Source organism: Pseudophryne corroboree, chromosome 11 (assembly GCF_028390025.1).
Source record: "Pseudophryne corroboree isolate aPseCor3 chromosome 11, aPseCor3.hap2, whole genome shotgun sequence".
In the NCBI taxonomy this organism is placed as follows: Eukaryota; Metazoa; Chordata; class Amphibia; order Anura; family Myobatrachidae; genus Pseudophryne; species Pseudophryne corroboree.
Genome location: NC_086454.1, coordinates 311,040,172 through 311,067,577, shown reverse-complemented (window position 1 = coordinate 311,067,577; position 27,406 = coordinate 311,040,172). Strand labels below are relative to the sequence as shown.

The 27,406-nt window shown below is 46.6% G+C and overlaps 2 protein-coding genes across 2 annotated transcripts in view; both read right to left on the bottom strand.

Annotated features, from left to right (window-relative positions):
* The window catches only part of LOC134968771 (puratrophin-1-like), a 27,340-nt gene extending 4,531 nt beyond the window's left edge, over positions 1–22,809 (bottom strand). Inside the window, exons 1-10 of the mRNA XM_063944258.1 lie at positions 22,763–22,809; positions 22,392–22,497; positions 15,736–15,825; positions 15,385–15,609; positions 15,029–15,199; positions 9,572–9,749; positions 8,965–9,081; positions 7,869–8,135; positions 7,565–7,788; positions 332–394 (exon numbers count right to left, since the gene is read on the bottom strand). Of these exons, the coding sequence (XP_063800328.1) occupies positions 353–394; positions 7,565–7,788; positions 7,869–8,135; positions 8,965–9,081; positions 9,572–9,749; positions 15,029–15,199; positions 15,385–15,609; positions 15,736–15,825; positions 22,392–22,497; positions 22,763–22,809 (1,467 nt within the window). The 3' untranslated portion in view covers positions 332–352. The remainder of the gene's footprint in view (positions 1–331; positions 395–7,564; positions 7,789–7,868; positions 8,136–8,964; positions 9,082–9,571; positions 9,750–15,028; positions 15,200–15,384; positions 15,610–15,735; positions 15,826–22,391; positions 22,498–22,762) is intronic.
* The window catches only part of LOC134968770 (puratrophin-1-like), a 23,230-nt gene continuing 14,392 nt past the window's right edge, over positions 18,569–27,406 (bottom strand). Inside the window, exons 12-13 of the mRNA XM_063944257.1 lie at positions 23,971–24,033; positions 18,569–19,005 (exon numbers count right to left, since the gene is read on the bottom strand). Coding sequence (XP_063800327.1) covers positions 23,992–24,033 — 42 coding nt within the window. The 3' untranslated portion in view covers positions 18,569–19,005; positions 23,971–23,991. The remainder of the gene's footprint in view (positions 19,006–23,970; positions 24,034–27,406) is intronic.

The window sequence follows — 27,406 nt, the reverse complement described above, 5'->3', positions numbered from 1 at the left end:
ATTAACCATTATAGTTCTTAGTTTGTATTACAGGACGGGCTTTATAAAAGTCAGTGACTGCATGTAAGGACATGTCTGTACAGTATTTGCATGTAATAAACAGAATGGGGTAATGTCACAAAGGTGCTTTAGGTGTGGCATATGTATACACAGTTATCCTTCCTGTCCCCAGTGCCCTGACTCGCAGGAATCCCCCCTAGGTGGTGCTACATGGAGCAGTGAGACAGTAGCCCTACTAGCATGTAGTTGCTGTGTTAGCATGCACACACACGCACTGTTACATGGCAAGGCAGCACAATATGTAACACAAAGGCAGAAAAGTGGCACTTACTGATGGATGTTAGGAAGAAGCTCAGACTATGGTGGAAGGACTGAGGGAAATGTGACGTGGGTTCTGGGGAGAGATGCAGTCATTAGTGAGAGGTTAGGATTTAGCACCTGCAATAAAAAGCATCCAATCAGGACATGTTCACAGTCGCCGGGGCGTGAGGGTTGGTCGCACAGAGTCACAGTCGCCGGGGCGTGAGGGCTGGTCGCACAGAGTCACAGCCGCCTGGGCGTGAGGGCTGGTCGCACAGAGTCACAGCCGCCGGGGCGTGAGGGCTGGTCGCACAGAGTCACAGCCGCCGGGGACCGTGAGCGCTGGTCGCAGAGTTACAGCTGCGGGGACCGTGAGCGCTGTTCGCACAGAGTCACAGCCGCCGGGGACTTGTGCACTGGTGCACAGAGTCACAGCCGCCGGGGACTTGTGCACTGGTGCACAGAGTCACAGCCGCCGGGGACTTGAGCGTTGGTCGCACAGAGTCACAGCCGCCGGGGACTTGTGCACTGGTGCAGAGAGTCACAGCCGCCGGGGACTTGAGCGCTGGTCGCACAGAGTCACAGCCGCCGGGGACTTGAGCACTGGTGCACAGAGTCACAGCCGCCGGGGACTTGAGCGCTGGTGCACAGAGTCACAGCCGCCAGGGACGTGAGCGCTGGTCGCACAGAGTCACAGCCGCCAGGGGAGTGAGTGATGGTCGCACAGAGTCACACCCGCCGGGGACGTGAGCGCTGATCGCAGAGTCACAGCCGCCATGAGCGCTGATCGCACAGAGTCACAGCCGCCAGGGGAGAGAGCGCTGATCGCACAGAGTCACAGCCAACACCTCATGAAAATATTTCAACTTGTCAGAAGGAAAAACAAAAAAGTCTAATTTTCATTGCTCTTTCTGTAAATTCAGGGAACAGAGAACGGACAAAGATAATTAGTGTATATTAATAGTATAATAATCGCACAATGGGGTCGATTCAATTTGTCAACTTATGAATAGCGCCGGGAATTAGCTCCCGACGCTATTCAATTCAGCTCCAGTTAAGTCGGCGATGTCCCATTCTCGCCGACTAAACAGGTTGAATTGTCGGGAGAACGGTCATTCTCCGACTTAACCCCGATAGAATCAGCCTCGCGCCGGCTGCGAGGCAGCACTTTTGTCGGGTTTCTTATCTCATCCCCCGGGGATGAGAGAAGAATTCCCGACAATTGCGGGTAACTAGCAGCTGAATTGAATAGCGTCGGGAGCTAATTCCCGGCTTTATTCATAAGTTGCCGAATTGAATTGACCCCAATGTCTCATTAATATAAAAAAGTGTAAATTTTAATACGTTTATCTATATGTAATAGAAGTGGATACATAACATCAGGTAACAGCGCTGATCATAGTTAATTAGAAACCCACCGATGGCTACAGGCGGCTGGGGTGCAGGTAATAGGCTCTTGTACCTTTCCCAAGTATCCAGGCAGCAGTCAGTGGTACCAGGATAATAAGTAGCAGGTTATAATTACTCAGACACTTATCAGTAAAGTTGTATATTGTTAATGAAACTTGTTTTATTCCAGCGTGTAAAACATTAATCTAGATTTAATAAGTGGACGCTTCCTCTATTAGTGTATAACAACCATACTCTTACCTCCGGGGTTACTCATGCAGCCTCAACGTCCTGTGTACCTTACTGCCAGCAGCAGAACGTCTCTGCAACCCCATCGTCCTAAATACCATACTGCCAGCAGCAGAACGGCTCTGCAACCCCATCGTCCTGTGTACCTTACGGTCAGCCGCAGAACGGCTCTGCAACACCATCGTCCTAAATACCATACTGCCAGCAGCAGAACGGCTCTGCAACCCCATCGTCCTAAATACCATACTGCCAGCAGCAGAACGGCTCTGCAACCCCATCGTCCTAAATACCATACTGCCGGCAGCAGAACGGCTCTGCAACCCCATCGTCCTAAGTACCATACTGCCAACAGCAGAACGGTTCTGCAACCTAATCATCCTGTGTACCATACTGCCAGCCGCAGAACGGCTCTGCAACCTCATCGTCCTGTGTACCTTACTGTCAGCCGCAGAACGGCTCTGCAACACCATCGTCCTAAATACCAAACTGCCAGCAGCAGAACGGCTCTGCAACCCCATCGTCCTAAATACCATACTTCCAGCAGCAGAACGGCTCTGCAACCCCATCGTCCTAAATACCATACTGCCAGCAGCAGAACGGCTCTGCAACCCCATCGTCCTAAATACCATACTTCCAGCAGCAGAACGGCTCTGCAACCCCATCGTCCTAAATACCATACTGCCAGCAGCAGAACGGCTCTGCAACCCCATCGTCCTGTGTACCTTACTGTCAGCCGCAAAACGGCTCTGCAACACCATCGTCCTAAATACCATACTGCCAGCAGCAGAACGGCTCTGCAACCCCATCGTCCTAAATACCATACTGCCAGCAGCAGAACGGCTCTGCAACCCCATCGTCCTAAATACCATACTTCCAGCAGCAGAACGGCTCTGCAACCCCATCGTCCTAAATACCATACTGCCAGCAGCAGAACGGCTCTGCAACCCCATCGTCCTAAATACCATACTTCCAGCAGCAGAACGGCTCTGCAAACCCATCGTCCTAAATACCATACTGCCAGCAGCAGAACGGCTCTGCAACCCCATCGTCCTGTGTACCTTACTGTCAGCCGCAAAACGGCTCTGCAACACCATCGTCCTAAATACCATACTGCCAGCAGCAGAACGGCTCTGCAACCCCATCGTCCTAATTACCATACTGCCAGCAGCAGAACGGCTCTGCAACCCCATCGTCCTAAATACCATACTGCCAGCAGCAGAACGGCTCTGCAACCCCTTCGTCCTAAATACCATACTGCCAGCCTCAGAACAGCTCTGCAACCCCATCATCCTAAATACCATACTGCCAGCAGCAGAACGGCTCTGCAACCCCATCGTCCTAAGTACCATACTGCCAACAGCAGAACGGCTCTGCAACCTCATCATCCTGTGTACCATACTGCCAGCCTCAGAACGGCTCTGCAACCTCATCGTCCTGTGTACCTTACTGTCAGCCGCAGAACAGCTCTGCAACACCATCGTCCTGTGTACCATCCTGCCATCCACAAAACGGCTCTGCAATCTCATCGTCCTGTGTACCTTACTGCCAGCCACAGAACGGCTCTGCAACCTCATCGTTCTGCATACCATACTGCCAGCCACAAAACGGCTTTGCAACCCAATCGTCCTGTGTACCTTACTGCCAGCCGCATGGGTGTAACAGTCACAGAACAGCTCAGCAATCAATGTAAAGTGCTCATAACCCTAACAGGAGCCCCAGGAAGCGCTGACACAGGGGCAGGGCGGCTGCACAACGCCTTCTGTACAGATCACGTGTAAGACACAAATCATGGGCAGAACTGCTCCACATTCATGAAAAGTTACTACATAGTGAAACATAATATTTGACGGCAGATAAGAACCACTTGGCCCATCTAGTCTGCCCTAAAATAAGGTTAAACCTTCCTAATAGTGATTGGATGATGTAATGAAATTCTAGTCATGATTGGTCAAGACCATGGGTCCTCAACCCGCGGCCCTCCAGCTGCCGCGGAACCACACAGCCCCGCATTCCCCAGCACAGCCCTGCTATTAAAACTGAGGCAGAGCATGCTGGGATGTGCAGTCCGAAGACGCATGGTCAAGACACTTAAGTTGTGCAACCTACTTCGTGGCTAATTGAACCTGCCCCGAAGACTCTTTGGTGGCTCCCTACACCTGCGTCTTATTTTACCTCCCCAGAACTGACAGCAACTCATAAAAAATATAACCACATGGTCTGATTAGGGTTATTGATGATTTTATTAGAAGGATATTAAATATTGGAAATAGGCTGATGCCACTATAAAAATAGTAGACCTATTTACACATGAAAACAATACTGACGGCCAAGAAGAATAAGAAGGTGCAAATTTCTAATTCACACTTTACCTCAAACTAATATTTAGCTAATATATTAGTAAGGGCTGTGAATGAGGCAAAACCTATGGGGATTTTAATGCATACCTAGTGGATATATGTTTTTAATTCACAATAATATTAACAATACTAATCCCCTATCTCAGAATACTTTCCATTTTTTTTTGCTTTTGACCTGATTTTCCTTATTGTGAGGTGCCCACCCTGATAGTATCTTATATTTGCGCACGTCGGGAGTGATAGGAAGTAAAGGAATAGTAGTGTATACTGTATGATAAGATTATATGGTACTTCAGTGTTTTAGTCCTTTTCCTAAACACAGGTCCTGCAGGCATCTGTAACTGCCTCCTGCATGCATTGTGATGTCAGTGTGATGTCACAATCTCCCTGTGATGTCATCATCACCCTGCCGCCCTATGTAAGGCATGCCCGGGCAGCTGCCAGCCACTTTGTGGTGGTAGCTTCTATCACTACATTGACTCCTCGTGAGTTCTTGTCCTTCATTTGGATAAACCTTTAACTAGTGACTTCTGATACAGATTTCACAACCACTGGGGGTACCAACTTCAGGTATCCACTTTTAGCCGTGCACGCAGACTGCACACCTGATATGAGCTTGACGACCATGCAGCCCTCCAGAGAAAACACAGAGATGCTGCTTTATGAGCTGAAGCTCCTCTACTCTCCAGTGATGATAGAATGTCTTCCAGAGATCATCGCTGCTATGCCGCTGGAGAAACTTCTGCAAAAGATCGGCAGAATAAACGCTTTCCTGAGAGAGGGATCGCCCATTACTGAATCGCACCGGCTGATCTTTGCATTTCTGCGCCAAGCGTTGGAGGCGAGGATGGATGTGAGCAGCGCATTCACCGATATGCTTCCCGTTATTGTAAAGACTATGATTTGGGCAGAGCATGATAAGGTCACTTGGCTTTCAGCCAGCAAACTACTGTACCTGTTAGCCAGGGACCACATGGAGACCACAATAATGGAGCTAGAGACTACCCTACTGGTCCGCGGTAACTGCCCTCGGCGCTCTGTATTTACCACGCTAGCTGCAATACTGACATATCCCACCGTGCCATTTGATCACAAGGTCTATGTGTTACATGAGGTATGTTCAGCGATGGAAGACATAACTCACCCCGGCACCCAGACGACTGTTTCAATGCTCATTAATAACGCTGCTGTGGCTTTTGGAAGTAGTGCGATGCAAGATCCGGATATCAGAGGATTGTTTACACAGGCCTGCACTACGCTCGCCAAGTGGGAGACCCTAAACCGGGATGGTGCTGTGGCGGTTGCCGACCTAATCACAGCCATCATAGGCCAAGTGAACACCTTACTGGCCGACGGTCTGCAGGGAACCAAGGCGACAACAGTCTCTTTTGGAGATGGTGAAATATACAGTGAACATCTAAAAGGCATTCCGTGGCATGAATACACTGAAAACGTTGTTGAACATCTTGCCGAGAGCGGGGACTGGAAAGAAGTTGTGAGTCTGCTCAGGCCACTCTGTAAGTCGCCTGATATCCAGAGCAGATACACCTGTGTCACAGTATTTACATCTCTTGTGACATTTCCTGAATGTGTCAATGGGGGCCTACTTAACTTGGTTCTTGGCGACATCCTACTCATCATGGATGGCGCAGATAACTATGCAAGCCAGGAAGTTCTACAGTTCATTGAGATCTTCGCATGCTTCTACCCTAAAGAGGCAAAGAAGTTCCGGAATGCCTTTATGCAGCCACTCCTCCGTATGCTCAAAGAAAAAGAACATCAAACATTGGTTCCGGTCATCCTGAAGACCTTGGTAACCGTTATCCAACTGAGCAAGAAGAAAACTTGGTACAAGTATAATGAGACCCTCAGCCACATCGTAGCAGAGTATCTATGGCAAGACAACCGTGACATCCAGCTACAGGCAACTAGACTGTTTGGGGAGCTTGTTCAGCGATGCAGAGTGTTTCCCTACAGTCCCATCACCAGGCTAGTGAGAGAACATTACTACTCACTAATGCTGAAGCTGCAGAGCTCCAACCTGGAAATATCATCAGCTGCAGCGGTCTGCCTCACCCAGTGCTTTCCCCACCTGGGCTGAAGAACCATGGTCCAGGAAGAGGGCACCGACTAGGACACAGGGGACCCTCGTGCCATTTGTCTGGTAGAGATGTGAAAGGGGCAGACATACTAAAGAGAAGGAGGTAAAAGAGGGAATAATAGGAAGCGGGTCGTCAACAAGGCGACACGGAGAATAACACCTATACGATGTCCGCCTAACCCAGCCTATGTGAAGTGCATAGCCGGTCCCAAGCCCGGATAAATGGGGAGGGGGTGGTTTCCATGGTGAAGGAACTAACGCCCAGCTACACAACCGATCTTAAGACAACTCTCAAATAAACACAGAGACACAGACTAAGTAGTGCGCAAGTTACAAATCTTACCCATAAACTCTACCTGCGCTTGAATAGACATAATAAAAAGACCACTTTAATCAGATAAAGAAGCATGGGGGTAAGGAAAAGCCCAAGAAATGGAAGAGGCCATTAGAAAGAATGATTGACGGCTGCTACTGTACAGCGTATTACACAGCTGCAATTACTGCTATATCTAGTGTTCACCTAATATCACTGGATTCAGCGTGTTTCTAAGGGGGAGACATCAAATCTTGGAGAGGGACAAAAGTACCAACCAGTCTGCTTCTATGATTTCTCTAGCACAGACTGTAAAATAGTTAGGGGGGGGAATTGGATTGTTTTACATGCCCGCGCGTCCTATCTCCCATCTAAAGTGATGGAAGATTGTTTTGTTTTCTGCAACGCAAAAACTGCAGTTTGTGCGCCCAAACGGGTTACTTTTCACTTGCTCCTGCTCGCCAGCCCAAGGGACTGGGAGCTGAAATGCCGACGCGCACAGCTGTTTATGCCCGAACAGAGCAACAATTTAATTTCTCCGTCTGGCGTCAACTAGTGGCTGCCGACACGTAAAACAATTGGATTTTCTATTTACAATCTGACTGGTGGTACTTTATCTCTCTCCGAGATTTGCCAACTCTCCCCCTAAATGTTCTTTAATATCTCGACACCACTGTGCAGGCGTGGCTTTGAAATCACAAAACGTTTGCTTTACTTGTAAATACGAATAACACCTATTACACTTTTATTAAAAAACAAAACAACTTTTAACACTTGGAAGTGGAATATAGTTTTTCCCACTGTTTGAGTCTTATATGTTTCTATCTACGGTAATATAAATAACGATGTTCTTACTGCGGAAATGTATTGGCGGTTGATGAATCTGGATTTTTCCACAACCGGGGAGGTGATGCTGGAACTGTTCCTCCTTTCTGGAAAGGTGTACTGTGCCGAGGCATCGCAGGGAGAACCGGCATCTTCAGACAGGTTGTCCTGCGGAATACTGGAGACGCAGCCGCTGTCCGAGCCACTGGATCCAGCACCAGACATGCACTGCGAGGACTCCGAGCTCTCTGTGGCTGCAAGAAGAACAGGGGAAACGTCAGGTGGGTACACAGGAGAAGACGCAGAACCAGCAGACACTCCCCACCACACGTACTCATGGAAGGCTGACTGCAACTCGTCTCATTCTCCAACTCGTCTTCCTCCAGGCAGCTGCTCGTCTCAAAGGGTCTGTTGGCGGAGAGAACTCCGGGCAGAAGGGTCTGATTGACATACATATGCAGGTTTAGGGGACCCAGCAGTGAAGCCGAGGAGGGTCCGCAAGCAGAGGGCACAGAGCTGCAGGTGATGGGGGCCTGGGTCCTTTTGTAAGGATCTGAATGATCAAATAAGGACACCGCAATAGACGCCCTGGTCCTGGCACCTGCAAAAACAGAAAACAATAATTGGTGATCTTAATTCAAACATTATGTTCCGGCCACCAGAAACCATATACACCTTATTACCCCCTTGTCTCACTTATACAGACACATCACCGCATAAATATGGCGGCTCCATGCAGTTAGCTGCCCCATAGTCAGCAGTCACCTGAGCCTGTATTATGGAAGATCAGGGCTTCTCACACCCGCTGCTCTAGGCACACTAACAGTCCAGGTTTTAAGGCTAGCCATGCTTGAGCATAGAAGGTCAAATCAAAATGACTACAAGTACTGTGGTCATTTTGGGTGGTCTTCAGTTTGCCAGCTGTCGGGATCCCGGCGCACAGTATACCGGCGCCGGAATCCTGACAGCCGGTATACTGACACTTATTCTCCCTCGTGGGTGTCCACGACCCCCCTGGAGGGAGAATAGATAGTGTGGCGTGCATAGCGCGCCACCGTGCCCGCAGGGGGGCTCATTTGCACTCGCCCAGCTGTCGGTATGCCGGCAGCATTCCCTACTACACCAGTCATTTTGATATAACCTTCTATGCTGAAACATAGCTAGCCTTAAAACCTGTAAATGTACTTTGAGGAGCGGGTGTGAAAAGCAGGTAGAAGAGGTAGATGATAAACTACCCTCCGGCCCGGGGTTTCTAGATATCCTGTGCATGTCACAATATCCTCCACATCAGGTCAGCTTGCATTGGGATTATTGTCCCTTTAAAATTCTGAACATTTCTAGGGTTCGTGCAAGAGTACTTCCGTGTCCTCTGCCTCCTTCCTGCGGATCTCATCACTACTACAGAGTATGGATCCGAATGTATTCCGTACCTCTCCCCTTCATGATGTAATCAATAGCGCGGTTGTTAATTGCTGCGTCACTTGGCTTTATGTCCAGAAACGGCTTGTTGCCAACACCCATAGAGACCATTTCCTGCATGCGGACCTCTGCCGGGGGAAAGGAGACACGTTCTGTGACACGGACAGTAATCCACCAATAGAAGCGCTCGCTTACTATACAGCATCTCGCTGGTTTACAGCACACTGACCACACACAATGATCCCTGTAATCCCTACTACATGTTTCATTTTATTTACAAATACGATCTCTTATTTCATACATAGCACTTAGTTCTATTTCTGTGACATGACTTCAGATATTTAACACGAGGTTTACATTTGCTATTCAGCTGCATATACAGGCTTAGAGGTTGCTGGCTGCAGTTCATTCAATGTAATTACAGACAGGAAGTATGCAGTGTGCAGGGAAATATCTTCCTCCACAACCACTTTATCTGACACACCTTTTATCTGGATTGGATCCTACAACATTATTAGCAGCCAACCAACTAGTATTTGGGGCTTAGTGACCCGGTATCTGCTATAAGTGACTTGATTGCAGGGGGCAGAGAAAATGGCAGTAAGACCGATGACGTACCCTTATTCCTGGTCGCCTGCTGCCAGAGGATTTTAGCAATGTCCACGGTCCAGGCCTGCTTGATGTCGGCGTTGCTCGCCTGGAGAATGTGTGTGTCGTTGGATTTACGTCGCCTGAACCAAATTTCAAAGCGCAGCCCGCTGTCTCCGGAATTCTCTGTCAGGCCGATGTCTGCTGTCTGCCAATCAGAGAAAGTGGCATAAGCGGCAGGGCCGGCTACAAACTGGCCACCTCATGAGAGATCACTAACACACAGAGCTAAATGCCCAGGGCGAGAACCGTGGTCTTTGGGTCATTAATGTGATCCCTATGGCAATAAGCACAGATGTATATGATGTGATGTATCGCTACAGCTAATGTAAGGATACAACACACAGAAAATTGTACCCTTGAAAATTAAAATACACACGTCATACAATTTAGTTATTTTTACACCGTTATGTAAATATTCATCTGAAAATGTAACCTGCCAGTTCTCCCGCATGTGTACATTATATGGGTGTGGTATGCAAGGTCCACCACACTTAGGTCGACAGTGTCTAGGTCAACCACTATTGGTCAACAGTAAGTAGGTCGACATGGTTTCTAGGTCGACATGACAGAAGGTCGACATGAGTTTCTGCACTTTTTTTGGTGCCGTCTTCTCCATACAGTGACCGTAATCCCCAATTAGTGCACAGTGTCCCCTCGCATGACTCGTTACCGTTCCCAATTGTACAGAGAATACAAAGATAGTAAACCACTGCGCTCACTGCGGCTGCAGTTGTAAGGAACCCTGGTGTCACTCTACACCATATACCGTAACCAAAAAAAACAGGGGGAACTATCGCAACTGCGCACTGCTAGGAATGATTAATAAAAATGTCAAAAAGTTTTTAAATAATGTCTGTTTGGATGATGATGAGGGAGGTGTTGTTCAATCTTCTCCTTTCTCTTCCTTTTCTATTTTCAATCGATCTTCTTCAATTTCACCAAATGTCCCTCAAAAACAGTGAAAAAGAGCAATATTTTGTAGGGTGTCTTAAATTTCAGGGGATTCTAGGTTGTATAGCTCATTAAGATGGTTCGTACCGTACTCACGTATAGTACGGAGAATTTCCCACGTATAAAGGTTTCTTTTATGGACCCAAGATTTCACCCGGCTGGATGGTTTGTTCTGTGTTTTCTTTCAAATTCTCACCAAGTGGTGTCGCAGCACAAGAGATACCGGGGGAAAGAATGTCCCAATTACTGAATATACCACAATTGATTTTATCCACTAGATTACATGGGTAACCAGTGAGAATAAACTGGCGTACCGTACTCACACTCCAAAAATGTTAAATACACTCATAAAGGTATCTTTTACAGGTGATCCAAACTGCAGACAGATAAGAAACGGGTATAGGAAAATAGAGGGTAGGCGTACCCCACTTACAGTCTTCAATGATGTTTTCAAGCACGTAGCGGTTTCTTTTTCCAATTTCTTCCCATGAAGTGAACCTCCACTCCCAAGTACCTCCAATCTCGGTATAATGAGATATATATCAGGAGTGGAAGTTTGATAAAAAGTATTTTATTTTATGTGAACAATAAAATAGTAGCAATAGGGCAAAAAAGACTCCTAACAAAACGACCAGAAGATGTTATACCACTATCAAACAAGAGATGAAATGGATCCGGAATATCTCACCTCAGTCAATAATGGTCTGGATGGTTTGTAAGTAGTAAATGGCCCTCACACCAACGCGTTTCGACCGGGAGGTCTTTTTCAAGGTGTGTTATGAGGGCAACTGAACCTCTACTTATACCCCAAAACAGGAAACAGTCATAGTGTGGGAGTGGTCAGTCGCAATTAAAATCAATATATTAAAAAACATATTTCACAGGTAAGAACCTTCAGATTCTGTAACTACTTGGTATATGACAACATTGATGGACAATTGAAGTACTGATAAATTGTATTACTTATTATATTTATACATATATTGGGCTTTGCGTTCCACCTGTCCGTGGTGGAACGCACCATTTCCGCCGGAAATAGGCAGGGGAACAGGAGATGGTTCCCATTATATCCTGCCGATTGATGGTCCGCATTACGTGCTGCCGGAAGTGACGTGCGTTCCACTCGTCCGCAGTGGAACGCACTCACTGGAATGGTTCCTATTGATGGTCCGCATCATGTGCCGCCGGAAGTGATGTGCGTTCCACTCGTTCACAGTGGAACGCACTCACTGATGGGCAGTCCGCGTCACATGTGACTGGAAGTGACGTGCGCTCCACTCATTCGTAGTGGAACGCACTCACTAAAGGATGGTCCGCGGCTTGTGTTTTCCGGAAGTGCTGTGCGTTCCACCCGTCTTTGGTGGAACGCACTTCCTCCGGATGTGGCAGACTGCAATGAGTGATGCGCACAGTGGTGTGCGTTCCAATCGTTCTTAGTGGAACGCACAACCAGGAAATGGCGGGTCCTTTCTATATTCATAGTGATGGTCCAGTTTTAAAATCTGACAAGGGGAAGATTAGTTTGTGAAAGATAAAAATAATATACTGGTAAAAATAATTAGACTTAATTAATGATAAAATATTTCCATATAATCCTATGTAAAAGAAAAAAATAAATTTTTTTCGGTGATACAGGAAGGGTTGGGTGAAGGGAAACCTTCTGTCAAGAGGGCCTCTTATTTACAGGGTCAATTAATGGTGTACATACAATCTATGTTGGCTGGTATTAGTTGGATGGTACCGGAGCAATTTGGAGAGGGAGATCCACTGAAGGGAGGATTTCTTCTTTATTAGATTTCACAGGAACCATTTAATTTCGAAGTCCATATTCATTCCTTTTGGTTGTAGGGTTCCCAAATTAAAAATCGACCGCATCTCCGTCCTTGCTGGACCACACGGAAACTGAAAGAAAGGATGAGTGAACACCTCAGAAATATTAAGAAAGGGGTGGAAACTCATGGAATCTCTATGCACTTTAAGAAAGATCATATGTGCAAACCCTCAGAGATTGCCCTATTTTGTGGGATACAGTTAGCCCCTAAAAATTGGAGAAGTACGGATATCGAGGAGAGATTAGCAAGGACGGAGATGCGGTCGATTTTTAATTTGGGAACCCTACAACCAAAAGGAATGAATATGGACTTCGAAATTAAATGGTTCCTGTGAAATCTAATAAAGAAGAAATCCTCCCTTCAGTGGATCTCCCTCTCCTAATTCCTCCGGTACCATCCAACTAATACCAGCCAACATAGATTGTATGTACACCATTAATTGACCCTGTAAATAAGAGGCCCTCTTGACAGAAGGTTTATCATTAATTAAGTCTAATTATTTTTACCAGTATATTATTTTTATCTTTCACAAACTAATCTTCCCCTTGTCAGATTTTAAAACTGGACCATCACTATGAATATAGAAAGGACCCGCCATTTCCTGGTTGTGCGTTCCACTAAGAACGATTGGAACGCACACCACTGTGCGCATCACTCATTGCAGTCTGCCACATCCGGAGGAAGTGCGTTCCACCAAAGACGGGTGGAACGCACAGCACTTCCGGAAAACACAAGCCGCGGACCATCCTTTAGTGAGTGCGTTCCACTACGAATGAGTGGAGCGCACGTCACTTCCAGTCACATGTGACGCGGACTGCCCATCAGTGAGTGCGTTCCACTGTGAACGAGTGGAACGCACATCACTTCCGGCGGCACATGATGCGGACCATCAATAGGAACCATTCCAGTGAGTGCGTTCCACTGCGGACGAGTGGAACGCACGTCACTTCCGGCAGCACGTAATGCGGACCATCAATCGGCAGGATATAATGGGAACCATCTCCTGTTCCCCTGCCTATTTCCGGCGGAAATGGTGCGTTCCACCACGGACAGGTGGAACGCAAAGCCCAATATATGTATAAATATAATAAGTAATACAATTTATCAGTACTTCAATTGTCCATCAATGTTGTCATATACCAAGTAGTTACAGAATCTGAAGGTTCTTACCTGTGAAATATGTTTTTTAATATATTGATTTTAATTGCGACTGACCACTCCCACACTATGACTGTTTCCTGTTTTGGGGTATAAGTAGAGGTTCAGTTGCCCTCATAACACACCTTGAAAAAGACCTCCCGGTCGAAACGCGTTGGTGTGAGGGCCATTTACTACTTACAAACCATCCAGACCATTATTGACTGAGGTGAGATATTCCGGATCCATTTCATCTCTTGTTTGATAGTGGTATAACATCTTCTGGTCGTTTTGTTAGGAGTCTTTTTTGCCCTATTGCTACTATTTTATTGTTCACATAAAATAAAATACTTTTTATCAAACTTCCACTCCTGATATATATCTCATTATACCGAGATTGGAGGTACTTGGGAGTGGAGGTTCACTTCATGGGAAGAAATTGGAAAAAGAAACCGCTACGTGCTTGAAAACATCATTGAAGACTGTAAGTGGGGTACGCCTACCCTCTATTTTCCTATACCCGTTTCTTATCTGTCTGCAGTTTGGATCACCTGTAAAAGATACCTTTATGAGTGTATTTAACATTTTTGGAGTGTGAGTACGGTACGCCAGTTTATTCTCACTGGTTACCCATGTAATCTAGTGGATAAAATCAATTGTGGTATATTCAGTAATTGGGACATTCTTTCCCCCGGTATCTCTTGTGCTGCGACACCACTTGGTGAGAATTTGAAAGAAAACACAGAACAAACCATCCAGCCGGGTGAAATCTTGGGTCCATAAAAGAAACCTTTATACGTGGGAAATTCTCCGTACTATACGTGAGTACGGTACGAACCATCTTAATGAGCTATACAACCTAGAATCCCCTGAAATTTAAGACACCCTACAAAATATTGCTCTTTTTCACTGTTTTTGAGGGACATTTGGTGAAATTGAAGAAGATCGATTGAAAATAGAAAAGGAAGAGAAAGGAGAAGATTGAACAACACCTCCCTCATCATCATCCAAACAGACATTATTTAAAAACTTTTTGACATTTTTATTAATCATTCCTAGCAGTGCGCAGTTGCGATAGTTCCCCCTGTTTTTTTTCGTTCCCAATTGTAGTCCACGTGGATCGTAAAGTATGAAAACGTTTTGAAAAAATGTGAAGAACTCATGTCGACCTAGAGTCCCTGTCGTCCTAGAAACCATGTCGACCTACTTACTGTCGACCAATGGTGGTAGGCCTAGACAGTGTCGACCCAAGTGTGGTCAACCTAGAGACCGGATACCACATTATATATATGTGTACACTATTCAGAGTTTCCCACCATTCTAGGATCCTGGGATTCCCACGGTATTTATTCTTTTCCCGCATGCAGAAGTCCTCAGGGTGGAAGGAAGATGTGATAGGGATCACAGATACTGGGGTGTTGGGACCCTAGTAGACATTCTGGGGCTTCCCTTTGTGTGTGACACTCCTATACGAGTGGGTGATGGTCTGAGCTGCTTCACTTACTTTAAATGAGCGTTTGTATATGTAGACATCCAGTCCCCCTTCAATCCTCTTGGGCTTGCTGAATAAGATGAGATCCTCGAACAGGAAGACGTGTCTCTGGCACTTCCTCCGGCCCAACCACACTGTGACTTCGTCCTGTCTCACCAGCTGCCCTTGTTCCTTTAGATTCACCTGTTAACCCAAAATATGTAGGAAGGGAGGATGTTATCAGAGTGTATTACGCTGGGTGTGTGATATGTGACAATACATAGGAAGAATGACACAGGAACACATCACGTGTGACGGGTACACAAAGTAGTGTCTATAAAGTAGTAACTGCACTGTCCACCTCCTGAACCTGCTGCCCCTTCACTCACATCACAGTCCCGTATGGCGTCCATGGCTAGGAGGTCATTGCCGTGACGGAGCTGGAACTTCACCATTTCCTCGGCGGCGCGCAGGTACACCAGCTCATGTTCCTGAGCCTCGCTGCACTCCTTGATCAGGTCCTTCAGGAGCAGAGCGTACTTGCTCATTCGCTGGATGGGCTTCAGCAGATACGAGGCCAGGTCCATCTTGTCTCCCAGCTGCCGCTGCTTATTCTGACAATAAGCACACAGCATGCATTAATCATTGTGGGGCACAACCTGCGTCTACTGATGCCAGAATCACTCACAGTAGTCACAGAGGGGAACAGAGATCCTTTACATCTAGTGTAACGTTCTCACCTTAAAGAATATGTTCCCGTGGCTGGCTAGTAACAAGTCGGACCGGGGCTTATTCTTGCTGTATAAAGCGTACATCCCAAACTGGTCTTTCTAGAGGGAAAAAATCAAAAAGTCTGTAATTTACCCTGAAACACTACAGATCAGCAGCTTACGCCCATCTGTCCACATTGCTCAGGGGCGTTTATATGGTCGTATCTAAGAGCAACCGAGAAACATCTACTAACGGACTAATTATTTTCCGAAAAACCCCTCAGAAAATGTCAGGGTTTTTTATGCTTGAAATAGTTGTAGAATGTGTATTTAACCTTATTCAAAATGATTTTTGTTTAAAAAATATATATATTTTCTAATGTTTAAAAAAAAAAAAAAAATTCACTCACCGGTAATTCTATTTCTCGTAGTCCGTAGTGGATGCTGGGTACTCCGTAAGGACCATGGGGAATAGACGGGCTCCGCAGGAGACTGGGCACTCTAAAGAAAGATTTAGTACTATTTGGTGTGCACTGGCTCCTCCCTATATGCCCCTCCTCCAGACCTCAGTTAGGGAAACTGTGCCCGGAAGAGCTGACATTACAAGGAAAGGATTTGGAATCCAGGGTAAGACTCATACCAGCCACACCAATCACACCGTACAACTTGTGATACTATACCCAGTTAACAGCATGAACAACAACTGAGCCTCATTTAACAGATGGCTCATAACAATAACCCTTTAGTTAAGCAATAACTATATACATGTATTGCAGAGAGTCTGCACTTAGGACGGGCTCCCAGCATCCACTACGGACTACGAGAAATAGAATTACCGGTGAGTAAATTCTTATTTTCTCTGATGTCCTAGTGGATGCTGGGAACTCCGTAAGGACCATGGGGATTATACCAAAGCTCCCAAACGGGCGGGAGAGTGCGGATGACTCTGCAGCACCGAATGAGCAAACTCACGGTCCTCCTCAGCCAGGGTATCAAACTTGTAGAATTTTGCAAAAGTGTTTGAACCCGACCAAGTAGCAGCTCGGCAAAGTTGTAAAGCCGAGACCCCTCGGGCAGCCGCCCAAGAAGAGCCCACCTTCCTCGTGGAATGGGCTTTCACCGATTTAGGATGCGGCAGTCCAGCCGCGGAATGTGCAAGTTGGGTCGTGCTACAGATCCAGCGAGCAATTGTCTGCTTTGAAGCAGGAGCACCCAACTTGTTGGGTGCATGCAGGATAAATAGCGAGTCAGTCTTTCTGACCCTAGCTGTCCTGGAAACATAGATTTTCAGGGCCCGGACTACGTCCAACAACTTGGAATCCTCCAACTCCCGAGTAGCCGCAGGTACCACAATAGGTTGGTTCAAATGAAAAGCTGATACCACCTTTGGGAGCAATTGGGTACGAGTCCTTAAATTCTGCCCTGTCCATATGGAAAATCAGATATGGGCTTTTACACGACAAAGCCGCCAATTCTGACACACGCCTAGCTGAAGCCAAGGCCAACAGCATGACCACCTTCCACGTGAGATATTTTAACTCCACGGTCTTAAGTGGTTCAAACCAATGTGATTTAAGGAAATCCAACACCACGTTGAGATCCCAAGGTGCCACTGGAGGCACAAAAGGGGGCTGAATATGCAGCACTCCCTTAACAAACGTCTGAACTTCAGGTAGTGAAGCCAGTTCTTTTTGAAAGAAAATAGACAGGGCTGAAATCTGGACTTTAATGGACCCCAATTTTAGGCCCATAGTCACTCCTGACTGTAGGAAGTGCAGAAATCGACCCAGCTGGAATTCCTCCGTTGGGGCCATTCTGGCCTCACACCAAGCAACATATTTTCGCCATATGCGGTGATTCTAACTGAGGTCTGGAGGAGGGTCATAGAGGGAGGAGCCAGTGCACACCAGGTAGTCCTAAAGCTTTCTTTAGTTGTGCCCAGTCTCCTGCGGAGCCGCTATTCCCCATGGTCCTTACGGAGTCCCAGCATCCACTTAGGACGTCAGAGAAATTTAGATTTATTTATTCAATGTTTTCAGTCCGTTCAGCATCCTACTGAGTGTTCTCCCTTCATTGCACTCGTTCTCCTGTTCAGTGGTTTTCTGTAAAGTTGTAATAGAAGTTCTGCATTTTGGCACCAGTCCCAGTGGATTCAAAGAAAAGGATTTAGCAGAAGTATAAAAATGCCATATTCTGGCTGACGTAAGACCTGGTCGCTAGTACACAGAATGACCGGTTTGTGTTTCTCTTCTGTAGGATACCCACCATACAATAACCTTACTATTTTGAGTAATTCTGGGATTATGTTGCAGATTAATAATCTCACCCCACACTACTCCGAAGTCGTTCACCTCACCTGTATTCTTATTTGTTTATAGCTGACTCTGCCATGTGCAAGAAAATTCAGCCAGTGCATTAAGATGATGCTACAGAAAGGGGGTCACCGGGCGGTATCCTGTCCTGCCGTCATGACCGGTAGCTGAAATTGTTCTGTTTTGTTTCTCAGTCCATAAAATCTGATGCCGGGGTTCCTGATTTATCAGGGGGGTAATTCTGACAGGTTGAGACGTTATTTTATTGTACTAAATGTAACTATAATATGTTAATAAACATTTCTGCTAAACTGATGTCCTGCAAAGTGGGAAAAGGTAACAAATCTACAGACGTATATTTAATATAAATGTCATGGTACAATGATCCCATTTAATGGACTATACAAACAGGTCCTGTATACAGATTATCGCACGTTATTATAGTCTTGGGTACAAATTGCCAGGGTAGCCAGAAGATCGTTTATTATTTAGAGCAATTTATGCTGTGTTAAACAACGAATGCAAGAGGAAAAAAAAATGAATCACTCAAATGAGATAAATCTGTTTTATTCAGATTTTAACATTATCTCCAGTAAATAAATTATTTCTAGTTTGGTAACAACTATAACAAAATAAGACGCACATCAAATTCCACTTCAACATGAAAAAATGACCTTTGTTATTTAAATATCTATTTAGCAAAAAATGTTTTTTTCAATAAATTGTACAAACTGTGCAGCTTAACAGGTAGATGAATCACCTGGAGGTCCTGCAGCGAAGTTCCTGGCTGACCCCCTCTGCTGGTATAATAAACTATATACAGGGAGAGAGGCCTGTTACACATTAACAAGCCACTAACTCATCATCTCTGGGAACAGAGGGTTCACGATGTCTGGAGGCAGCGGCTGGGAATCCAGGTAGACAAGTGGCGGCTGCCATTCTCCACTTGGAAAAACCTAAGCGTCCTGGAGTCCTGACTTGTTCAGACCTAGAAAATGACAAACGAGTAACCATAAGTCACCAATTGTAGTGTCTGGAGAGCAGGGGAGTACTGTCTGAAGAGCTACAGAGTGTTTTAACCTTTGCCCCACTGATCCATTTCCCAGTTATGTGCTAATGTATCACAAAGATGTAGTGTCAAGTGATGTTACAGTAACGGATGCTCAGTAGTAGTAAAACTATCACCAATGATTTAAATGTAGCACAACATTAATTTTCCTCAAAATATATTTAATTCTGCTTCTCGTCAGGTTGCCGGTATTTATGGGGAAGTTTTAGGGTTGTTACAAGCAGAGATGCAACATGTTTAGTGAGTGCGACACATGTTTTTCCAATCCCGCTGTATGCGTAGTTCATGAATGTACCCACAGAACCTGCTGTAGTGTTAAAACTTCTAAACGCTGCATGCAGCATTGCATTTGGCACTTGGAAAGTGCTTACAGGTTTGTTTTGGGGGGGACTATTAGCTTGAGAGGTGCTGCAAAGAGGAATGGGTGAAACTGGCTAAAGATAGGTGTGCCAAGCTTGTGGCATCATATATAAAAAGACTTGAGGCTGTAATTGCTGCCAAAGGTGCATCAGCAAAGTATTGAGCAAAGGCTGTGAATACTTATGTACATGTGATTTCTTAGTTGTTTTATTTTTAATACATTTGCAAACATCTCTCAAAAAAAAAATTCACGTTGTCATTATGGGGTATTGTGTGTAGAATTTTGAGGGAAAATGAATTTATTCCATTTTGGAATAAGGCTGTAACATAACAAAATGTGGAAAAAGTGAAGCGCTGTGAATACTTTCCGGATGCACTGTATGTTTTTCTAGATTTCCTTGAATTGCTATGCCTAATTAAGCTAAGGTTCTGTAGACTGTCTTTTTGAAGTTTAGATTTATTACATGCATATATATCCTGTTGTATCTGCAATTATTAATACCTGCAGGATAGGGGGGTTATTCAATTAGTGCCGGCTTTTTCGGCTAGCCGGAAAAAAAAACGGCACTAATTCGACTCTGGGTATTCAATTACGGGCCCGTTTTTGAGTCCCTATTTCGCCCATGCCTTTTCACTTTTTTTTTTTTTCTGTTGAATCGGCATGGCCGAAAACGGACCCAAAAATTATTAGGCCCGTGAATACGCCAGTGCCTAATAATCGGCACAGGCATTGAATGGAAATTTTACCTAAAAAAGAGGGGAAAATTTAATTTTTTTCAAATGGCTGAAAAAACGGCACTAACTGAATACCCCCCCTAAGTAGCACATACTAACTTGCTGGTTATCCTCAGTTCCTCATACTGTATTATCATACGCACTGTATAGAAGCAAAGTGGTATTCTTGGTTGTTGTATCACTAAGAGGTTGGCTGTGTGAAATCAATCACATTGGGGGAAACTTTACTAAAGCTTCTAAAAATGAAAAGAGAATCTGATTGGTTACTATAGGCAACATCACCAGTCTATCATTTTCTAGGATGCAATAGAGAAATGATAGACAGAATCTTGATTGTTTGCTATGGGAAACATCACCACTTTTCATTTTTAGAAACTTTAGTAAATTTACCCCATTGTTTGTGTTTGTGTGTCTTGTTTAGTCAGTCTTTATTGAAAAAATTAAATCTTCAGAGCAACCCAGACAGTAGAATTCTTCCCTCCTGTACAGTGTATCTAGGTTTCATTACTCTTGGAAGCACCATTGGTCTGTATAATTAGAAGAGATAATTAGGTATTATAAGTTTAAAACTATTTATCTGTCACTAAGATTTACTTCTATTTATGAGTACCGCTGTTCAGTGTAAACCTGTGTGCCTGCCCACCCCTATCTCTCCTTCCAGCAGGTTTTATCCATAGTCCTGAAGGAGACCTGCCACCCAGCCTTTCAATGCTAAATGCCGAATAGGCTACTCTTGTTGAGGTCATTGCCTGGTCAAAGGAAGATGAGACTTGCTCAATTTCTGAAAGCGTTAGATCTGGAGCTCCCTCGAGTGAAAACTGTATATTTAAGGTGATTACCATACAGCCGAGCACCTTCATGCACCAGTGTGAGCCAACAGAAACTTCACTAGGATCTTGTTCTCCTGTGTGAATACCCTCTGCTGGAAAGTATCAACCAGCAGCCCTAAAGAGACCATCTGCTGAGAAGGAAGCAGAATGGATATTTATGTAGTTCATGACCCAACTGAAATTCCAAGGTCAGGGCTGTTTCTCACTCATAGGCCTGAAACAAGTAGCTAGGTCTTGATCAGACCTCAGGAGGCTAGCATGAACTTGGTTAATAACGTTAGTGCTAGTGATTAGCTGAAATTTTGAACAGGAAATGATGGGACGGTGGAGAGACTGGTGTCCCTTTCTACCTAACATACAATGGCCCTCATTCCGAGTCGTTCGCTCGGTATATTTCATCGCATCGCAGTGAAATTCCGCTTAGTACGCATGCGCAATATTCGCTCTGCGACTGCGCCAAGTAATTTTACAATGAAGAAAGTATTTTTACTCACGGCTTTTTCTTCGCTCCGGCGATCGTAATGTGATTGACAGGAAATGGGTGTTACTGGGCGGAAACACGGCGTTTCAGGGGCGTGTGGTTAAAAACGCTACCGTTTCCGGAAAAAACGCAGCAGTGGCCGGAGAAACGGAGGAGTGTCTGGGCGAACGCTGGGTGTGTTTGTGACGTCAAACCAGGAACGACAAGCACTGAACTGATCGCAGATGCCGAGTAAGTCTGAAGCTACTCTGAAACTGCTAAGTAGTTTGTAATCGCAATATTGCGAATACATCGGTCGCAATTTTAAGAAGCTAAGATTCACTCCCAGTAGGCGGCGGCTTAGCGTGTGTAACTCTGCTAAAATCGCCTTGCGAGCGATCAACTCGGAATGAGGGCCAATGTTTCCATAATGTCCGTGAACTCCTCCTGCTCCATGCTTTTGCTGGCAGACCTCACAGACTCCATCTTCAGCTTTTCCACTTGAAGCTGGACCTTCAGAAAGAGAATACAAACCCAACTCCCTTGGTCTTCCAGAACTTTGAACCACTAGTTCTTTGGAAAGTAAAGATTGAATCTTTCTTTAGAGCTGAAAGGCATTGCTTGGTCTTCAGCGAAACTAACAGTTAAACTGGGGATATATCTGGATCAATGATGCATCCTCAAGGAATGATTCCTCTCCCCAGATATCTGTGGTGAAATCACATCCTCAACACTGGAAGAGAAGCAGATGGGCTTCTACCACAGGAGCTCCGGGGCAGGTATCCTGCCAGTTATGTGGCTTGGATGCATAACACCTCACGCATGCTGGCCTCGAGAAGGAGCAGAGGTCTGACTCTACTTCCCATAGGAAGAAAAGGACATTTTAAACTGGGAGAATTACCAGAGAGAAACTTTCCCACTGTGGCCATGGAAATAATCTTGCCCAACTCCGAGCTGACAATAACCTCTCCCAAGCAGGGCAGGGATTTAAGATCCTTTTTGGTCTCCACATCTGCCTCGCAGGTTCTAAGCCAGAAGACACAGTATGCAGAGGCTAATGAGAATGCTCTTGACAAGGTCCATCCCAAAGTATTAAAAAGACTTTTATATCTACTCTACCAGGGTCAGCGATTCTAATCTGGTGCTTCCTGATATTAAGCCCCCCCCCCCCACCCCCAACAGCAACCCTCCATCGCATTTCCCTTGCAGTGTTCGGAGTGGTGGTGGTGGTCTTGCGACCTACAGGACAATCTGCCTTCGTCAGAGATTCCCATTTCACTGCACCACTCACATTTCACTGCACCACTCATAGGGACTGTAAAGAGACATAGCTTCCATAACTCCTTAAACCTATGATCAAGCTTTGCACAAAAGGTCTTCTAACTGAGGGGGGAGAACAATAAGTTTTCAGAAATTTGATTCCCCCACTGTTCATTTCCTGAAGCTGGCTCACACTAAACCTCCAGTCTCTGCGTCCTGCTGGAGCCCTCTCTAGCTGCCTTTCCTACCTCCTGGGAGGTGAGCTGCCGGACTTTTCACTTGTACTGTCAGGGGCTGTTGGTGGAATAGGATATCCTTTTAAGGGAGACCACACCTGACCTTGCACTGACAGAGCCCAGACTGACTGTTCAGATGCCGCAGGTGTGTGTGTTCAAAGGGTGTTGCCCTGTAGCTCCTGAGGGACAGGTGAAGGAGGAAGGTTCCCTGCTCTGTTCCTTTGCATTTGCGATGAGTGGGTTTGTCAGTTTCCAAGAAGGTGGTGCTGAACACAGAAGCCCCCAAACACCTGGAATTTTAAAAGAGCCCAACCTCCAGCACTGCACTCTATGCTCCCATTAGGATGAATGACAAAGCTATTTAATTATGCATGTGTAACTGCGCAAATGAGATGGATCTTCCCAGGAATAAGTGTTCCGCAGTCTCCTACACTGAGTAGTCTGTCAGGCCAGTGCCGAACGCTTCTTGTGCATCGGAGATGTCTCAGATATGTGCAGAAGGGCATTGGGCACCGGAGGTATCTCATGCGCAGAAGGGCATTGGGCAACGGAGGGGTCTCAGATATGTGCAAGAGGGGTGTTGGGCACTGGAGGTATCTCAGAACACCCCTTCTCCACAAATCAAAGATCTAGACTCCGCGTGTCCTTTGCAATATTTTTAAACACTTTTTAATTAACCATTATAGTTCTTAGTTTGTATTACAGGACGGGCTTTATAAAAGTCAGTGACTGCATGTAAGGACATGTCTGTACAGTATTTGCATGTAATAAACAGAATGGGGTAATGTCACAAAGGTGCTTTAGGTGTGGCATATGTATACACAGTTATCCTTCCTGTCCCCAGTGCCCTGACTCGCAGGAATCCCCCCTAGGTGGTGCTACATGGAGCAGTGAGACAGTAGCCCTACTAGCATGTAGTTGCTGTGTTAGCATGCACACATACGCACTGTTACATGGCAAGGCAGCACAATATGTAACACAAAGGCAGAAAAGTGGCACTTACTGATGGATGTTAGGAAGAAGCTCAGACTATGGTGGAAGGACTGAGGGAAATGTGACGTGGGTTCTGGGGAGAGATGCAGTCATTAGTGAGAGGTTAGGATTTAGCACCTGCAATAAAAAGCATCCAATCAGGACATGTTCACAGTCGCCGGGGCGTGAGGGTTGGTCGCACAGAGTCACAGTCGCCGGGGCATGAGGGCTGGTCGCACAGAGTCACAGCCGCCTGGGCGTGAGGGCTGGTCGCACAGAGTCACAGCCGCCGGGGCGTGAGGGCTGGTCGCACAGAGTCACAGCCGCCGGGGACTTGTGCACTGGTGCACAGAGTCACAGCCGCCGGGGACTTGTGCACTGGTGCACAGAGTCACAGCCGCCGGGGACTTGAGCGTTGGTCGCACAGAGTCACAGCCGCCGGGGACTTGTGCACTGGTGCAGAGAGTCACAGCCGCCGGGGACTTGAGCGCTGGTCGCACAGAGTCACAGCCGCCGGGGACTTGAGCACTGGTGCACAGAGTCACAGCCGCCGGGGACTTGAGCGCTGGTGCACAGAGTCACAGCCGCCAGGGACGTGAGCGCTGGTCACACAGAGTCACAGCCGCCAGGGGAGTGAGTGATGGTCGCACAGAGTCACAGCCATCGGGGACGTGAGCGATAGTCGCACAGAGTCACACCCGCCGGGGACGTGAGCGCTGATCGCAGAGTCACAGCCGCCATGAGCGCTGATCGCACAGAGTCACAGCCGCCAGGGTAGAGAGCGCTGATCGCACAGAGTCACAGCCAACATCTCAAGAAAATATTTCAACTTGTCAGAAGGAAAAACAAAAAAGTCTAATTTTCATTGCTCTTTCTGTAAATTCAGGGAACAGAGAACGGACAAAGATAATTAGTGTATATTAATAGTATAATAATCGCACAATGGGGTCGATTCAATTTGTCAACTTATGAATAGCGCCGGGAATTAGCTCCCGACGCTATTCAATTCAGCTCCAGTTAAGTCGGCGATGTCCCATTCTCGCCGACTAAACAGGTTGAATTGTCGGGAGAACGGTCATTCTCCGACTTAACCCCGATAGAATCAGCCTCGCGCCGGCTGCGAGGCAGCACTTTTGTCGGGTTTCTTATCTCATCCCCCGGGGATGAGAGAAGAATTCCCGACAATTGCGGGTAACTAGCAGCTGAATTGAATAGCGTCGGGAGCTAATTCCCGGCTTTATTCATAAGTTGCCGAATTGAATTGACCCCAATGTCTCATTAATATAAAAAAGTGTAAATTTTAATATGTTTATCTATATGTAATAGAAGTGGATACATAACATCAGGTAACAGCGCTGATCATAGTTAATTAGAAACCCACCGATGGCTACAGGCGGCTGGGGTGCAGGTAATAGGCTCTTGTACCTTTCCCAAGTATCCAGGCAGCAGTCAGTGGTACCAGGATAATAAGTAGCAGGTTATAATTACTCAGACACTTATCAGTAAAGTTGTATATTGTTAATGAAACTTGTTTTATTCCAGCGTGTAAAACATTAATCTAGATTTAATAAGTGGACGCTTCCTCTGTTAGTGTATAACAACCATACTCTTACCTCCGGGGTTACTCATGCAGCCTCAACGTCCTGTGTACCTTACTGCCAGCAGCAGAACGTCTCTGCAACCCCATCGTCCTAAATACCATACTGCCAGCAGCAGAACGGCTCTGCAACCTCATCGTCCTGTGTACCTTACTGTCAGCCGCAGAACGGCTCTGCAACCCCATCGTCCTGTGTACCTTACGGTCAGCCGCAGAACGGCTCTGCAACACCATCGTCCTAAATACCATACTGCCAGCAGCAGAACGGCTCTGCAACCCCATCGTCCTAAATACCATACTGCCAGCAGCAGAACGGCTCTGCAACCCCATCGTCCTAAATACCATACTGCCGGCAGCAGAACGGCTCTGCAACCCCATCGTCCTAAGTACCATACTGCCAACAGCAGAACGGTTCTGCAACCTTATCATCCTGTGTACCATACTGCCAGCCGCAGAACGGCTCTGCAACCTCATCGTCCTGTGTACCTTACTATCAGCCGCAGAACGGCTCTGCAACACCATCGTCCTAAATACCAAACTGCCAGCAGCAGAACGGCTCTGCAACCCCATCGTCCTAAATACCATACTTCCAGCAGCAGAACGGCTCTGCAACCCCATCGTCCTAAATACCATACTGCCAGCAGCAGAACGGCTCTGCAACCCCATCGTCCTAAATACCATACTTCCAGCAGCAGAACGGCTCTGCAAACCCATCGTCCTAAATACCATACTGCCAGCAGCAGAACGGCTCTGCAACCCCATCGTCCTGTGTACCTTACTGTCAGCCGCAAAACGGCTCTGCAACACCATCATCCTAAATACCATACTGCCAGCAGCAGAACGGCTCTGCAACCCCATCGTCCTAAATACCATACTGCCAGCAGCAGAACGGCTCTGCAACCCCATCGTCCTAAATACCATACTTCCAGCAGCAGAACGGCTCTGCAACCCCATCGTCCTAAATACCATACTGCCAGCAGCAGAACGGCTCTGCAACCCCATCGTCCTAAATACCATACTTCCAGCAGCAGAACGGCTCTGCAAACCCATCGTCCTAAATACCATACTGCCAGCAGCAGAACGGCTCTGCAACCCCATCGTCCTGTGTACCTTACTGTCAGCCGCAAAACGGCTCTGCAACACCATCGTCCTAAATACCATACTGCCAGCAGCAGAACGGCTCTGCAACCCCATCGTCCTAATTACCATACTGCCAGCAGCAGAACGGCTCTGCAACCCCATCGTCCTAAATACCATACTTCCAGCAGCAGAACGGCTCTGCAACCCCATCGTCCTAAATACCATACTGCCAGCAGCAGAACGGCTCTGCAACCCCTTCGTCCTAAATACCATACTGCCAGCCTCAGAACAGCTCTGCAACCCCATCGTCCTAAATACCATACTGCCAGCAGCAGAACGGCTCTGCAACCCCATCGTCCTAAATACCATACTGCCAGCAGCAGAACGGCTCTGCAACCCCATCGTCCTAAGTACCATACTGCCAACAGCAGAACGGCTCTGCAACCTCATCATCCTGTGTACCATACTGCCAGCCTCAGAACGGCTCTGCAACCTCATCGTCCTGTGTACCTTACTGTCAGCCGCAGAACAGCTCTGCAACACCATCGTCCTGTGTACCATCCTGCCATCCACAAAACGGCTCTGCAATCTCATCGTCCTGTGTACCTTACTGCCAGCCACAGAACGGCTCTGCAACCTCATCGTTCTGCATACCATACTGCCAGCCACAAAACGGCTTTGCAACCCAATCGTCCTGTGTACCTTACTGCCAGCCGCATGGATGTAACAGTCACAGAACAGCTCAGCAATCAATGTAAAGGGCTCATAACCCTAACAGGAGCCCCAGGAA